Source organism: Microtus oregoni, unplaced genomic scaffold (genome assembly GCF_018167655.1).
Source record: "Microtus oregoni isolate MIOR12 unplaced genomic scaffold, Mior012 000025F_ref0000491, whole genome shotgun sequence".
NCBI lineage: Eukaryota > Metazoa > Chordata > Mammalia > Rodentia > Cricetidae > Microtus > Microtus oregoni.
In genome coordinates, this window is record NW_024543084.1 from 13,972,230 (window position 1) to 13,988,158 (window position 15,929).

General features: G+C 54.4%; 1 protein-coding gene across 4 annotated transcripts; it reads left to right on the forward strand.

Moving 5' to 3' along the window:
* Positions 1–589: 589 nt before the first annotated feature.
* Pkn3 (protein kinase N3) lies at positions 590–15,784 on the forward strand. Of its 4 annotated transcripts, none has more exons than XM_041674208.1 (22): positions 590–644; positions 2,414–2,639; positions 2,852–2,997; positions 3,258–3,369; positions 3,439–3,566; positions 3,749–3,932; positions 5,933–6,079; positions 6,158–6,267; positions 6,377–6,520; positions 8,237–8,312; positions 8,395–8,557; positions 8,726–8,825; positions 8,905–8,972; positions 9,918–9,981; positions 11,073–11,164; positions 11,808–11,984; positions 13,193–13,255; positions 13,355–13,431; positions 14,925–15,067; positions 15,149–15,256; positions 15,387–15,467; positions 15,572–15,784. In XM_041674208.1, exons 1-22 carry the CDS (start codon positions 618–620, stop codon positions 15,782–15,784), a joined length of 2,649 nt encoding a protein of 882 aa, XP_041530142.1. In that variant the 5' UTR covers positions 590–617. The 4 variants fall into 4 exon arrangements, with proteins under 4 accessions (XP_041530142.1, XP_041530140.1, XP_041530143.1 ...); XM_041674209.1 differs by lacking the exon at positions 590–644 and adding an exon at positions 1,555–1,649; XM_041674206.1 differs by having other exon boundaries at positions 3,258–3,566.
* The last annotated feature ends 145 nt before the right edge of the window (positions 15,785–15,929 follow it).

Below are 15,929 nucleotides of genomic sequence, written 5' to 3' on the forward strand. Positions count from 1 at the left end.
GCAGATCTCTGTGAGTTCGAGACCAGCCTGGTCTACAAGAGCTAGTTCCAGGACAGGCTCCAAAACCACAGAGAAACCTTGTCTCGAAAAAACAGAAAAAAGAAATAAAAAAAGAACCTTGGCTCCGGTTGAGTCAGCAAACTCATTTCGTAACGAGCCTGAGTTGGTTCAGACTTTATTGGTACCTGACCATCATTTGGATCAAGATTTATTTATTCTGCACCCTGCCCAGGCTGGCAAAGCTGGAGCAGAAAGGGACCCGGCCTTCCTATCTCCAGGAAGATCACAAAACCACAGAGAAACCCTGTCTCGAAAAACAAAAAAAAAACAAAAAAAAAAAAAAAAAAAAAAAAAAAAACCAGAGCTGGAGCCGCAAAGGCAGGAAAGGGGACCCGGGATCCGCCGAGCTGAACTCGGAGTCGGCCCGGGGCGCTGCTCCGTGCAGCCGGGAGGGGGCGCTGCTCCCCAGCACCTGCCGGGTGCGCGGGTCTCGGGAGGGGGCGCCCGATCCCGCTTGTCCCGCGTCGCTTCCCGGGAAGTTTCAAGTTTGAAAGTCCTGCGCAGAGGCCCGGGCTTCCGGAACCGTAGCGAAGGAGAGAACTGGCCGGCGCGGCGCCATGGAGCCGAATGGGGCGGCGCTCCAGGTGAACTGAGCGCGCGCAGCGGCCGCGTTTGCAGCTCAGGGCACCCCATGCTCGGGTCTCCACCCTACTCCGGCCTCTCTGCTGGTGACCCCTGCGCGGGGCGGGACCTGAGCCCTGGGTTAAGACGTCTGGTCCCTGGAGTGACGGAGATCCAGCCAGGCAGCATCCTAAAATCGTGGAATGTACCTTCAGGCTGGGTCTCGAGTTCCTTAAAAATCAATCTTCTAGAGGCTTTCAGGCGGGTGGGAATTTGCCGGGAGCGCAGAGGTTGGAGTGCGGGCTAAGAGGAGTCTGGGGGTGGCAGGGGTGGGGGGGTGAAGACTGTGCGGAGAGTTGGGAGGGAGGGACTGAGCTCTTGGTGGGCGTTGTCCACACCACACCACACCCACGGGCAGGAACACTTTGGCCACTAGAGGCACTTGGCCCAGCAATGCGCCGGGAATCCTCCGGTCCACCGAGAGGTCCACGATGTTAAGGGATTCGAGTGTCACTTAAGAGCCGAGAGAGGTGGTTTTCTACCTCAGGGCAGTTAGAGGTGGGGCAGGACATTTCTGTACCAGATAGCATCCTGTGCCAAGTCAAGACACGAGGTGTGGGTGAAACGCAGTAGATACGGGCATCTCAATGGCTCAGGCAGCCTACAAGGCTGGATCTCACTCCTCCCAGTACCCTTCCTCCAGAGATCCCTCTTGGCCTGTCTAGCAGCGGCTTGTACACTTTTTCCGATTTCCTGTGAGCCTCCGCCCTGTGGCAGCAGCGGGGTGACTCAGGACCCTGGTGGCCAGCAGGCCCCCAGCTCTGGGAGAGCTTTGTTTTCTCAGGCCTTTGACTCTGGCCTTCTTGCCTGGGGCGGTCAAAGGATTTCCTGAACCTCGCCCTCACCCTCACCCTCTGACAGCTAAGGCAGAGACAGCCAGCCTAGCTGAGGCCTGGAGTTGGGGGATTAGGGGCCCCTAAACTGAGTAGCTATTCTTTTATGGGTCTCAGGAGATGGAACACAGAGAGGTAAGAGGGATAAGATAGGGTGGTTGCCACGATCCTTGGGACGGGAGGCGTGTCAGCAGGGGTTCCCCGGGGCCGAGGTCAGCCTCTGAGATCCCTCTCCCTGCCTCTAAACTGGTAAGCAGTTTGGGGGTCTCCTACTTCCTGCCAGAGCTGAGCTGTCAGAGCTCCACAGATCCTTGGTTTTCTCTGCTTCTCACCTGTCTGCCACACTGTGTAAGGCAGAAGAAACAAGTTTTAGTGGCTTGGGCCACTGACTGCCTCCTGCATGTGACCTTGAGTAAATTCTTTGCTGTTTTACCTCCCAGATCGCACTTGGTTCTCACACCTAGAGAAAGCTGTGTAGTGTCTGGGAGACAATGGGGTCGATGTCCCTCAAAACATGGTGGTCACTCCTCTGTGTTGCCTCTGTGAGCAAGCCGCCTAACCTCTCTTTGTTCTTTGCTCCTATATAAAATGGGAATGAGAAGTAAGTGTGCGACTCTGTGCTCTAGCTTAGCAGGTTCTGGGCCGTGGGTTCTTTACCCAGTATCGCAAAAAAAAAAAAAAAAAAAAAAAGCAATTGCCCCACAGGCGAAGGGAATTCAGTGTGTTGTTAGAACTCAGTACCCAGCAAGCACCATGGGAACCTGATCTGTTACCTCTCTCCCTTCTTGGCAAGGAAGACGAGAGCTAGCCACTGCAGAGTCCTGAGACACCCCAGCTCTGCCTGTTGTGTCTGTTCCCCGTTGGAGAGGGATGGGCTATGACTTCTCTGTCCTTTGCAGCCTGGGACCGGCCAGAGGCCCCCTGATGAGAAAGAGAAGGTCCGTCGAGCTATCCAGAAGGAACTGAAGATCAAGGAGGGTGTGGAGAACATGCGGCGCGCAGCCACAGACCGCCGCCACCTGGGCCATGTGCAGCAGCTGCTGAGGGCCTCCAACCGCCGCCTGGAGCAGCTGCATGGCGAGCTTCGGGAGCTTCATGCCCAAGTCCTGCTGCCAACCTCGGCTGGTGAGTGAGGAGTCTGAGGAGACCTCCAGGTGACAGGAGATTCATGGACACCCTGATCCTGGCCTTGGCTCTGACCACTAGGCAAGACCACCTGCCCTCCCTGTATCCACCATGTTGCTGCTATGGCCGGCAAGGAAGGGAAGAGAGAGCCCCTTTACAGGAGGCCTGGGCTCTGGTGGCAGGCTCATGCATCCCCTGCCTTCTCTCTGCAGAACCAATGGCGTCAGGACCCATGCCACGGGCAGAGCAGTCGAGGGCTCGGCACTTGGAGGTTTTACAGAGGCAGCTGCAGGTCGAGCTGAAGGTAAAGCAGGGAGCTGAGAACATGATTCACACGTGTGCCAGTGGCACCCCCAAGGTGAGTGTTGGCACCCCCAAGGTGAGTGTTGGTGCCTGACTGGAGGCATAGGCCTGGCGTCTGCTGTGGTGGGAGAGGTCGAGTTCTCCGGTGTCAGGAGTGTAGCGCCAGGCCCCACGCCAAGAGGGGGATGCTACCCAGCCCCAGCCCTTCGTCTAATGATGAAAGTAGAGCCCAGAATCCGAGTTGGGGAGCTCAATTCCCGGTCCAGTGGTCAGCCATAGCCCTGATCTGATGGGGCAAGGGTCACGTCCCTACAGGAGAGGAAGCTCCTAGCGGCTGCCCAGCAGATGCTGAAGGACAGTCAGCTGAAGGTTGCCCTGCTCCGGATGAAGATAAGCAGCCTGGAAGCCAGTGGGTCTCCAGAGCCAGGTGAGTCCTCTCAAGGCAGGGAGGGTGGCACCCCGTGGCCAGGGCTAAGGCTCCACCCCTTCCCTGCAGGCCCTGACTTGCTGGCAGAGGAGCTGCAGCACCGACTGCGAATTGAGGCCGCTGTGGCTGCAGGGGCCAAGAATGTGGTGAAGCTGCTTGGTGGCCAGAGAATACAGGACCGCAAGGCGCTGGCCGAGGTCAGGCTGTGTCCGCCGACCCACGGCTCTTCTTACAGCTCTGCTTGTCTCTCTCCACCCTTCAGTGGTGCCCGGCACTAACGGCTTGCTGCCTGTGTGGGGTGGCAGTGAGGAAGCCTACGGCATAACCTGTGCCTTCCACCCGTACCTCATGGCTGTCTCTGCCTGCATCTCCTCTGTAGGCCCAGGCCCAGCTCCAGGAATCCTCCCAGAAGCTGGACCTCCTCCGCCTGGCCCTAGAATCGCTGCTGGAGAGGCTGCCACCCACCCATGCCCTGCGCAGCAGGGTGACCCAAGAGCTGCGGATGGCCATGCTCGGGAACCCCCAGCCTTCGGCCACACTTGTGAAACCCATTGCCCTGACAGGTATGTAGAAATGATTCCCTCTTGCTTCAGAGGGCCCCTTACCCTTCGGAGAGGATCCTGAAGAACTCTGGGAAAGCGTTCGGTCCCGATCTTGGGTAGCTGACACTCCCATTCTGATTCTCAGTTTATCCATCTGTAACATAGGAATGACAGTAGCCGGTCATGGTGGTCATGGCTTTAACTCCAGAACTCAGGAGGCAGAGGCAGGAGGATCTCTGTGCATTCTAGGCTAGCCTGGTCTACAGAGTGAGTTCCAGGCCAGCCAGAGCTACATAGTGAGACCCTGTCTCGAAGTAAATAAACGAAGGATAGAAACACTAGCAGCACTGACTCAGGGATCGCTTTGTGAATCCGATAACTCGTGCTCCTACAGCATACAGCACTGAGCACAGCCAGGGTTTGGCCAATGTGATGTAGTTTAAACAAGTAACTGGAAGTAGGGAGTAACGCGGTAGGCAGCATTCTGTCCCGCCAGCCTGGGAGCCAGCCCTGGGCAGCATGAGCTGCCATGAAGTTTTCTTTCTTTCTGTTTTTTGTTTGTTTGTTTTCCAGCCAGGGTTTCTCCATGTAGCTTTGGCTGTCCTGGAACTCACTCTGCAGACCAGGTTGGCCTCAAACTCAGAGACCTGTTTGTCTCTGTCTGCCTCCTGAGTGCTGGGATTAAAGGGGTGTGCACCATCACCACCTGGCCAGAAAAGTCTTTCATATCCTGAGCTGCAAGCCAGAGCCTACCTGGTGCCTGCTGCTGAGCAGTGGATGGGGCTGGAGCTTCAGAGCAGTGGATGGGGCTGGAGCTTCAGAGCAGCGGACGGGGCTGGAGCTGCAGCGCAGCGGACCGGGCTGGAGCTGCAGAGCAGTGGATGGGGCTGGAGCTGCAGAGGAGTGGACCTGGCTAGAGCTGCAGAGCAGTGGATGGGGCTGGAGCTGTAGAGCAGTGGATGGGGCTGGAGCTGCAGAGCAGGGGATGGGGCTGTACAGGGCCCTGCTTCGTGGGTGCCTCCACCTCCTCATGTATCATCAAAGTTCCCAGGAGGAGGTGGAGTCTGAGCCTAGAGGTCTCCTGGGAGTGCTGATGATTGAGTCAGCAGGTCTGGGAAGGCAGAGGGAACTTCTTGCTTAAAGGCAAAGAATTTGAGGTTAAGGATGTAGCCGTGGAAGGCAGCTAGTAGAGTTCGTGTCTAGCATACACAAAGCTCTGGGTTCGATCCCCAGCACCTTATAAACTGGGTATGGTAACACACACCTAAAATCCAAGCCCTAGGGAAGTGAGCAGGAAGATCAGGAGTTCAAGGGCTTCTTTAGCTGTGTGCGAGTTTGAGGCCAACTTGGGCTAATGAGATCTTATCTAAAAACAAAACCAAGGCTGGGCGGTGGTGGCTCATGCTTTTAATCCCAGCACTCAAACAAAACAAACAAAAAAACAAAACCAAAAACACCATATCCTAAAATGAGTACCCTGCTGGATGCCACCCTTGGAATCTCTGTAAGATCTCTACGTATTACCTGCAGACCCAGCCTAGCAAGAAAGTCTTCCAAGACTCATCTTATAGCCTCAGGGGCTGCAGGGTCCCTGCTTCCTCTACCCTTTGAGACAAAACCCCCAGTGGTCTCAGATAAAGCATGTTTCTTTCCTATTAAATGGGGCAGGCAACCGTGGGGCTGCTTGTGGCCCAGGCTCCTGTGCCTGCCCATGTGCCCTTGAGGCCATGGTGCCCTCCAGGCCTTGTGCTCAGGGCAGCAGCCTCCCTATCCTCTGGCTCCATGCAGCTTCGGGGGAGGTCCTGCTCCGTGGCGCTGCTGTGTCTGCCACTGCCCAGGTGCCCAGGAGGAAGAGCTGGCAGGGCTGCTGAGGATGAAGGGTGGCTTCCAAGGCCTAGCATGGGCAGGGTCTGGTCAGCTGATCTTAACTCTGACCCTCGTAGAGCAAGTGGCATCCCTCAGGGGTCCCACGGCCATATGGTGGTGGCTTCTGGCTAAGTGCCCTCCCAACTCCCAACCAGGGACTCTGCAGGTTCGCCTCCTGGGCTGTGAACAGCTGCTGATGGCCGTGCCTGGGCGTTCTCCCATGGCTGTCCTGGCAGGTAGCCCCTCTGAGGGCTGGCTGAGAACCAGGTCTAGGCAGCAGCGTGGTGGCGGAGAGCTGGCCAGTGAGTAAGGAGGAGCTGTGGGAGGGGGTGGGGGTCCCCGCTCTGGACAAGCTCTGAGTCCCAACCTTGGCACCGCAGGTGAGGTGCTGGCCATACTGAAGGTTGACAACCGTGTTGTGGGCCAGACAGCATGGGGACAGGTGGCTGAGAAATCCTGGGACCAGGCTTTTACCATCTCCTTGGATCGAGTAAGCCCGACCTTTGTGTGGTCAGGGTTAGCTGCAGGCTGCGGGGGGAGGCCACTCAGGTGGAGGCTGATGCCAAACCCCATTTGTCAGCCTGGTCTTCCCCATACAGGCCCGTGAGCTGGAGATCGGGGTTCACTGGCGGGACTGGCGGCAGTTGTGCGGTGTGGCCTTCCTGAAGCTCGAAGACTTCCTGGACAATGCCTGTCACCAGCTTTCTCTCAGCCTGGTGCCTCAAGGAAGGCTCTTTGCCCAGGTTCCCACTGACACTTTGGCTGGGGAGATCAATGGATAAAGTGTGCTTGCTCTGCACAGTCCCTAGCATCCACGTAAAAACTAGGTGTGGAGGTGCTCGTCGTAACTTCACTGCCGGTGTACAGAGACAGTTGATCCCCGAGACGTGCTGGCCATTGTTTCTAGCTGAAACAGAGATCCCGTCCCAAAAACTAAGGTGGAAAGGCGGACACCCCATGTCAACCTCTGCCTGCTATATATGTGCATACGTAAAGACTGGCACCCCATCTAAGTGTGGGAGACAGTTCCACAAACAGGGCCAGAGAGAGGCTCGCATCTCTACCTTGACTTTGCCTTGCTTCATCTCATGTCACTTTGAATAAGTGCCTCTTCTCTGGGCCTCAGTTTCCCCACTGGTGCCAGTGAGGATGTGGTTTCTTTTAGGGTTTTTTTTGTTGTTTGTTTGTTTTTTGTATTGGTTTGGTTTGGTTTTTCTTTTCTTTTTTTTTTTTTTTTGTAAATATTTATTAAGTATACAGTATTCTTTCTGTGTGTATGCCTGCAGGCCAGAAGAGGGCACCAGATCTCATTACAGATGGTTGTGAGCCACCATGTGGTTGCTGGGATTTGAACTCAGGACCTTTGGAAGAGCAGGCAGTGCTCTTAACCGCTGAGCCGTCTCTCAGCCCTGGTTTGGTTTTTCGAATCAGGATTTCTCTGTGTAACTGCCCTGTCCTAGAACTTGCTCTTGTAGACCAGCCTGGCCTTGAACACACAGAGTTAATCCTGTGCTGGGATTAAGGCGTGGGCCACCACCACCTGGCAGATCCTTTGAGTTTTGCCTCTTCTACTAGTGTCATTCTGTGATAAAGCACGGGCCAAAAGTCACTTATACGAGGAACAGATTTATTTCAATTTACAGCCGGTCTTGAAGGAAATCAGGGCAGTAACTTATGCAGAAACCATGGAGGAGCCCTGCTTGCTGGCTTGCTCTCTGCCTCACTCCCAAGCTCAGGGTTGGCTAGCTTTTTTTTTTTTTTTTTTAAATATTTATTTATTTAGTATACAATGTTCTGTCTGTATGCCTACAGACCAGAAGAGGGCGCCAGATCTCATTACAGATGGTTGTGAGCCACCATGTGGTTGCCGGGAATTGAACTCAGGACCTTTGGAAGAACAGGCAATGCTCTTAACCACTGAGCCATCTCTCCAGCCCGTTGGCTAGCTTTTTTAGAGAGCCCAGTACCAACTGCCTAGGGATGGCACCACTCACAGTGGGCTAGACCCGCCTATCTTCTTTTTGTTTTGTTTTGTTTTGTTTTGTTTTTCAAGACTCTGTAGCTCTGTTTTGTTTTTCAAGACTTCTGTAGCTCTGAAACCTGTCCTGGAACTAGCTCTTGTAGACCAGGTTGGCCTTGAATTACAGACCCACCTACCTCTGCTGGGATTGAAGGTGTGCACCACCACCACCACCACCACCACCACCACCACCACCACCACCCCCACCCCTCCTGTCAACCTGCCTATCTTAATTAACAATCAAGACAACCCCCCAGACACGCCCACAAGCCGTGTTTTCTAGGCAGTTCTCAGATGATTCTGGCTCTGTTGTGTGGACCCTCAAAGCTCATTAGGATGCCTGCACTAGTTGAGATTGAGAGCTGGCACTTGGGGCTTAGCTTACGGTAAGCCGGAAGGTGGCCAGTCCAGGTCTTCAGCCCTGTTCTTTTTCCTTCAGGTAACCTTCTGCGACCCTGTCATTGAAAGGAGGCCTCGGCTGCAGAGGCAGAGACGCATTTTCTCTAAGCGTAGAGGTATGCAGGGAGGGGACTGTGTGAGGAGGGGGCCGGGCTGACCATTGGGATGCTGGGACTGAACCCCATCTGCCTCCTCTAGGCCAGGACTTCCTGAGGGCTTCCCAGATGAACCTCAGCATGGCAGCCTGGGGACGCCTGGTCATGAGCCTGCTGCCCCCCTGCAGCTCCCCAAGCACAGTCAGTCCCCCTAAAGGGTGCCCCCCAACTGCAGCCTGTGGGACCTCCAGGTCTGCTTCCCCCAGGTAAGCCGCCCGGCCTGGGCTGTACTTCTCTGCTGTTTCTGTCTGTCCAGGCTCTGTGCATGTTTTGTGTTCTTCCCTGGCTCACCCTCTGGCCCTCTCTGTCCTTTGCGTAGGTGTGCCCCTCCCACCGCCATCTATCCGGGCTCAGACATCTCCTTCTTCTTACAGTAATTTCCTGCCCACGAAGACCCTCTCGGGAGAAGACGTGAAGCCTCCACCCAAGCCCCCTCGTCTCTATCTGCCTCAAGAACCAGCCCTGGACACTCCTGTGAGGGCTTCAGGGATGGGGACAGGCGGGAAAGTGGGTTAACATGTTGGCTCTCCCCTGAACCCATCTGTCCTCACAGTGTACCAAACGCCCCCACATGGACCCTAGAACTGGAGTGGCGCCCACCCTGGCAGCCTCACCCACCAGGTACTCACTGGCTTGGATTGATTTAGAAACTTTTATTTGTATTTTATAAATTTGTGCCTGCACGTGCATAGGGACCCAGGCAAAGGCGGAGCACAACCTTTTGGGAGGTAGCTCTCCCAGTCTACTTCATTCTTTTGTTTTGTTTTGGTTTTTTTGAGACAGGGTTTCTCTGTGTAGCCCTGGCTGTCCTGGAGCTCACTCTGTAGACCAGGCTGGCCTCAAACTCACTGAACTCTGCCTGCCCCTGCCTCCCGAGTGCTGGGATTAAAGGCGTGCACCACCACCTCCCTGCTCCCACTTCCTTCTTGAGGCTGTGTCTCACTGTTTCTGCTACTGTGCTTGCTGCTCATATACTTGAACATCTCTCCACCTCCCGTCTCATCTTAGGAGTGCTGGGGCTGGAGCTTTAGACCTGAGCCAGCTACTGCGTCTGGCTTTTTTAAAGTGGGTACTGGGCATGGAACTTAACCTGCCTGAGCTGAGACTTTTTAAAATAAGGCTTTACGCCGGGCGGTGGTGGCGCACGCCTTTAATTCCAACACTCGGGAGGCAGAGGCAGGCGGATCTCTGTGAGTTCAAGACCAGCCTGGTCTACAAGAGCTAGTTCCAGGACAGGCTCCAAAAACCACAGAGAAACCCTGTCTCGAAAAAAACAAAATAAAATAAAATAAGGCTTTACTGTATAGCCCGGGCTGGCCTTGAACTTGTGATTCTCACGCCTCTGGTATGAGTGCTGGGATTACCAGTCTGTACCGCCACTCCCTCAATGTACACATTGATTGCTACCTCATTCCCTGGCTCCTTGAGGACACAAACTGGCTTGCTCAGTGCCTTCCTTATGTGCTGAATGCAGTTTTTAAATTTCAGCTTTGGGGACAGCCTAAGCTGCAACAGAAGGCCTGACCTTAGTTCTCTTCAGCCCCTTGTGCCCTTTTTGTCTTGCAGGAAATCCCCCCGACTGCAGGACTTTCGATGCTTGGCTGTGCTGGGCAGGGGACACTTTGGGAAGGTAGTGGGTTGAGGATGGTGCAGTGGAGTTAGTGGGTGGGTGAGCCTCGGCACATTAGCTGGGAGATGATGGAATGCAGGAGATGCTGGGTGGGGAAATGCTGGGATGCGGGAGGTGCTGGGATATGGGAGATGCTGGGTGGGGAGATGCTGGGATGCGGGAGATGATGGATGGGGAGATGATGGGATGCGGGAGATGATGGGATGCGGGAGATGCTGGGTGGGGAGATGATGGGATGCAGGAGATGCTGGGATATGGGAGATGCTGGGTGGGGAGGTGCTGGGATATGGGAGATGCTGGGATATGGGAGATGCTGGGATATAGGTGATGCTGGGTGGGGAGATGCTGGCATGCGGGAGATGCTGGGATGTGGGAGATGCTGGGTGGGGAGATGCTAGGATGCGGGAGATGCTAGGATGCGGGAGATGATGGATGGGGAGATGATGGGATGCGGGAGATGCTGGGTGGGGAGATGATGGGTGGGGAGATGCTGGGATGCAGGAAATTATGGGTGGGGAGATGATGGGACGCGGGAGATGCTGGGATATGGGAGATGCTGGGTGGGGAGATGCTGGGATGCGGGAGATGATGGATGGGGAGATGATGGGATGCGGGAGATGATGGGATGCGGGAGATGATGGGATGCAGGAGATGCTGGGTGGGGAGATGATGGGATGCAGGAGATGTTGGGATATGGGAGATGCTGGGTGGGGAGATGCTGGGATATGGGAGATGCTGGGATATAGGTGATGCTGGGTGGGGAGATGCTGGGATGCGGGAGATGCTGGGATATGGGAGATGCTGGGTGGGGAGATGCTGGGATATGGGAGATGCTGGGTGGGGAGATGATGGGATGCGGGAGATGCTGGGTGGGGAGATGATGGGATTCAGGAGATGCTGGGATATGGGAGATGCTGGGTGGGGAGATGCTGGGATATGGGAGATGCTGGGATATGGGAGATGCTGGGATATGGGAGATACTGGGATATAGGTGATGCTGGGTGGGGAGATGCTGGGTGGGGAGATGCTGGGATGTGGGAGATGCTGGGTGGGGAGGTGAAAAAGTCCTGTCCTGCCCATCTGGTCCTCAGGTTCTTCTGGTTCAGTACAAAGGAACAGGAAAATACTATGCTATCAAGGCACTGAAGAAGCAGGAAGTGCTGGGCCGGGACGAGATTGACAGGTATGTATGACTGAGAATTATCTGACCCCGGAGGAACCTTTGGGTGGCTAGCCTGGACTCTAGAAGGCAACTCAAGAGTCCAGAAGCCAGATTCAGGTTCTCTTTTTGGCACTGGGAAAGCTCTCGTCTTTTAGAACCTCAGGTTGCTCTCCTATAAATAGGACCATGATAGTTTTGCAGGTTTTGTTGTTAGTTTTGTTTTGTTTTCGTGAGACAGGGTTTTCCTATGTAACAGTTTAGCTGTCCTAGAACTTGCTCTGTAGACCTGGCTGCCCTCAAACTCATAGAGACCCCCTTGCCTCTCCCTCACAAATGCTGGGATTAAAGGCGTGCACCACCATCGCCCGGCTTTTTGTTTCTTGAAGACAGGGTTTTTTTGTGCAGCTCTGGATGTCTGGAACTAGCTCAGTAGACCAGGTTGGTTTAGAACTCATAGATCTGCCTGTCTCTGCCTCCTGAGTGGTGGGATTAAAGGCATGTGCCACCACAGGTCTAGTTTGCCGGTTTAACCCTTCCCTGTGTGCAAACTGCCAGCTTGACTCCTTAGCTCTTTGAGCACCCATCCAGCAAGAGGTACTGTGTGGGTGGGTGTCAGGGAGTGCCCATGGAGGTTCCATCCCGTCCATCCCATCCTCCCTTGCAGCCTGTACTGTGAGAAGCGGATCCTGGAGGCTGTGGGTCGCACAGGGCACCCCTTCTTGCTGTCCCTTCTTGCCTGCTTCCAGACCACTAGCCACGCCTGCTTTGTTACTGAGTTTGTGCCTGGAGGAGACCTCATGATGCAGATCCACGAGGATGTCTTTCCTGAGCCCCAGGCCTGGTGGGTTCCGTGGTTACTTGGCGCTTGCTCCCTTCGGGTAGGAGGTACCCGGCAGACAAATAGCACAGGGTTCAGGAACCTTGGTGGAGCTCTTCCAGCATATGGGGATTCTGTCTGCATAGCTGTGGGTGGGTGGGATTCACCATCACAGTTTTGTAAGATGTTGCAAGGATGAGAGCGAGCGCAGGGTGGCAGCTGTAGTGTCAAGTCTCAGATCCTCATTTGATTGTATGTGTGGCTGTGCTTGGTCATGTGCACGTGAGTGCAGGAGCCCTCAGAGGCCAGAAGAGGGCGCTAGAGCTCCTGGAGCTAGGACAGGCAGTTGTGAACCTGATTCTAGGAACCAAATTCAGGTCATCTTCAAGAGTAAGGCTCTCTTAAATGCTGGGCCATCTCTTCATCCTCTCAGGTGCTGATTTGAGTAAAAGTCATGGTGGTTATCCCCACAGGCTGCTGGGGAGATAGTCATACAGAGCACTGACCCTAGGGCTCTACCATAGCCCTCTGTTTTCTTTCTTTCTTTTTCTTTTTTTGGTTTTTCAAGACAGGGTTTCTCTGTAGCTTTGGAGCCTGTCCTGGAACTAGCTCTTGTAGACCAGGCTGGTCTCGAACTCACAAAGATCCGCCTGTCTCTGCCTCCCGAGTGCTGGGATTAAAGGTGTGCGCCACCACTGCCCGGCGTGGAATTTTTTTTTAATATTTTCTTTATTATTTATTATGTGTACGGTGTTCTACCTGCATGTACACCTGCAGGCCAGAAGAGGGCACCAGATCTCATTACAGATGGTTGTGAGCCACCATGTGGTTGCTGGGAATTGAACTCAGGACCTTTGGAAGAGCAGTCAGAGCTCTTAACCTCTGAGTCATCTTTCCTGCCCATCGTGGGTGCTGGAATTGAAGGTGTGCGCCACCACCGCCCTACTGGGTTTCTTTTTTTTAGTTTGTTTTTTTGTTTTTTGAAAGGTTCTAGTGGTATAGACCAGGCTGGCCTCAGCCTCCCAAGTAGCTGGGGTTACAGGTCTGTACCACTAGACCCCGTGGTCCTACCATAGCTGCTCGCAGGAAGGTCATTCATAGACCATGACACTGGGATGGCTTCCAGCCCAGCACCATATTCATTTGTCCGGTATCATCCATGCCTGACTCTGGCCAGGACCTTCTGGCGCCTCCTAGTGCCTGGCCTGACTTCTCCCTGTACCACCCCTCAGCTTCTACCTGGCCTGCGTGGTCCTGGGGCTGCAGTTTCTGCATGAGAAGAGGATCATTTACAGGTAGGCTGCCTGAGAGAAGCGGGGTGGGCCTTGCCCTCTCCCTGTGCCCTGGGCCTGAGCCGCTTTCAGCCCCTTTGACCTGCACCCCTCTGCCATCAGGGATCTGAAGCTGGATAATCTCCTGCTGGATGCCCAGGGTTTCTTGAAGATTGCGGACTTTGGACTATGCAAGGAAGGTAGGCCCCTCTCCTGGGATCACATCCTCTTGCCTTGCCCAGGCCAGTAAGAAAGCAACCCACTCATGGGTACCCGGGCTCCCCAACCACTGGCCTTAATTCCTGACCAGGACCCTTGTTTAGGAGGACAGCTGAGAATACTGGCTCTTCCTAATTTGTAGTTGGTCGGAGGATCTATAGTTAGGACTACAGAGGCCATTGTTCTGCACGTGAGTTCAGCAGGTTTAGCTTTCTTATAGACACTGCTGTATGATGGCCTGGGCCACTTGCTAATGGGCACCATAAAGGCTGGCACAGTAGGGCGGTGGTGGCGCATGCCTTTAATCCCAGCACTCGGGAGGCAGAGGCAGAGGATCTCTGTGAGTTTGAGGCCAGCCTGGTCCACAAGAGCTAGTTTCAGGATAGGCTCCAAAGCAACACTAACGTGTCTCAAAACTAAAAAATAATAAAATAAACAATAAAGGCTGGTACAGATTAATAAATACGAATCTACATACGTATGCTGTGTATTATGTATGCATGGATTTGCATTGCTGGGTTTTGACCTATGGTCTCACAGTCCACCACTGGCCTAAGAGCTCTGGCTGGCTTTGAACTCACAAGAGATCTGCCTGCCTCTGCCTCCTGAGCGTCCCAGCTCAGGATTAAAGACATGTGCCACTGCCACCTGGTGATTTTTTTATTTTTTTAAAAAAAATATTTATTTATTTATTATGTATACAATATTCTGTCTGTGTGTCTACCTGCAGCCAGAAGAGGGCACCAGACCTCTTTACAGATGGTTGTGAGTCACCATGTGGTTGCTGGGAACTGAACTCAGGACCTTGGAAGAGCAGACAATGCCCTTAACCACTGAGCCATCTCTCCAGCCCCTTAATTTTTTTTTTTTTTTTTTTGTTTTTTGTTTTTTCGAGACAGGGTTTCTCTGTGGTTTTGGAGCCTGTCCTGGAACTAGCTCTTGTAGACCAGGCTGGTCTCGAACTCACAGAGATCCGCCTGACTCTGCCTCCCAAGTGCTGGGATTAAAGGCATGCGCCAACACCGCCTGGCCCCTTAATTTTTTTTTTTATATTTAAAATTTTTGTGGTTCCTCCCCCTATGCTCCCCCCCACTCCCTCTCCCTTCCTTTCAGAACAGTGCAGGCCTTCCCCGATATCAGCCAGCCAGGGATAGGAGGGGAAACTGTGATTGGGCTAGAAAAAAAAAGAGAAAAATTCAAAAAACATTTGTGACATGGGTGTTTTGCATGCATGTGTGCCTGTTCACCCAATGTGTGTCTAGGGCCTGCGGAGGCCGTAAGAGGGCTTCAGGTCCCTGGAACTGGACTTACAGACAGCTGCAAGCCACCGTGTGGGTGCTGGGAATCAAAGCTGGATCCTTTCTTAGCCACTGAGCCATCTCTCCAGGCCCTTCCCCCACTGATTGTTATAACCACAGAGGCTAAATGAGTGAGCCATGCCCAAGCAGGCGGTGGTGTGGATGTTGGTTTGCAGGGATTGGCTTTGGGGACCGGACGAGCACCTTCTGTGGCACCCCAGAGTTCCTGGCCCCTGAAGTTTTGACTCAGGAGGCTTACACTCGGGCTGTGGACTGGTGGGGGCTTGGAGTGCTGCTTTATGAGATGCTAGTGGGTGAGGTAAGTACGAGGGGGGCTCTAGGTCTTCGGGGTGGGGACGGTGGGATGACACACACAGCCGCTAAGCCCCCATCTTCACAGTGCCCATTCCCGGGGGACACAGAAGAGGAGGTGTTCGATTGCATCGTTAATGCAGACGCCCCGTTTCCTCACTTTCTGTCGGTTCAGGGGCTTGAGCTCATTCAGAAGGTGAGTCCAAGGTCCAGGGCTTGGCCGAAGCTGCTTGTGTGCTCCCTGACACAACCCTGTAGGGTACCTGTGGGGCAGCCAGCAGCTGGAGTGGCCGCCCTAAGTTCCCACCTGCCCCGCTTTCTGCCAGCTCCTCCAGAAGTGCCCAGAGAAGCGACTAGGGGCAGGAGAGCAGGACGCAGAGGAGATCAAGGTCCAGCCATTTTTCAGGGTAAGGGACCCAGCAGTAGTCCCCAGTGCCTGTGAGGTGGGAGAGCTGAGTGTCCCCTGGGGTCTGCTGTCCCACCTTCTCAGACTCTCCATCCTTGTCCTCAGACCACCAACTGGCAGGCCTTGCTTGCTCGCACTGTCCGGCCTCCCTTTGTGCCCACTCTCTGTGGCCCTGCAGACCTTCGCTACTTCGAGGGGGAGTTCACCAGCCTGCCCCCAACCCTGACCCCCCCGGCACCCCAAAGTTCCCTCACCGCTCGCCAACAGGCTGCCTTCCGGGACTTTGACTTTGTGTCTCAGCAGTTCCTGGAGTCCTGAGGGTCTCCTGGCGCCTCTGCCTCCCTCTGCCAGACTGTGAGGACTGTCCTTGTCCATGTGCCCAGGGCCAAGGTATTTGATGAGTGTGTGGGTTCCAGGGAGTGGCCATGGGGCTGCTGGAAGCTTTCCTCAGGGTTACCGGGTG

Coding starts and splice junctions, on each gene's coding strand:
- Pkn3 (XM_041674206.1), top strand. CDS start 618: ATGGAGCCGAATGGGGCGGCGCTCCAG. Junction 645..2,413: donor CGAATGGGGCGGCGCTCCAG/GTGAACTGAGCG, acceptor TGTCCTTTGCAG/CCTGGGACCGGCCAGAGGCC. Junction 6,268..6,376: donor TTACCATCTCCTTGGATCGA/GTAAGCCCGACC, acceptor TTCCCCATACAG/GCCCGTGAGCTGGAGATCGG.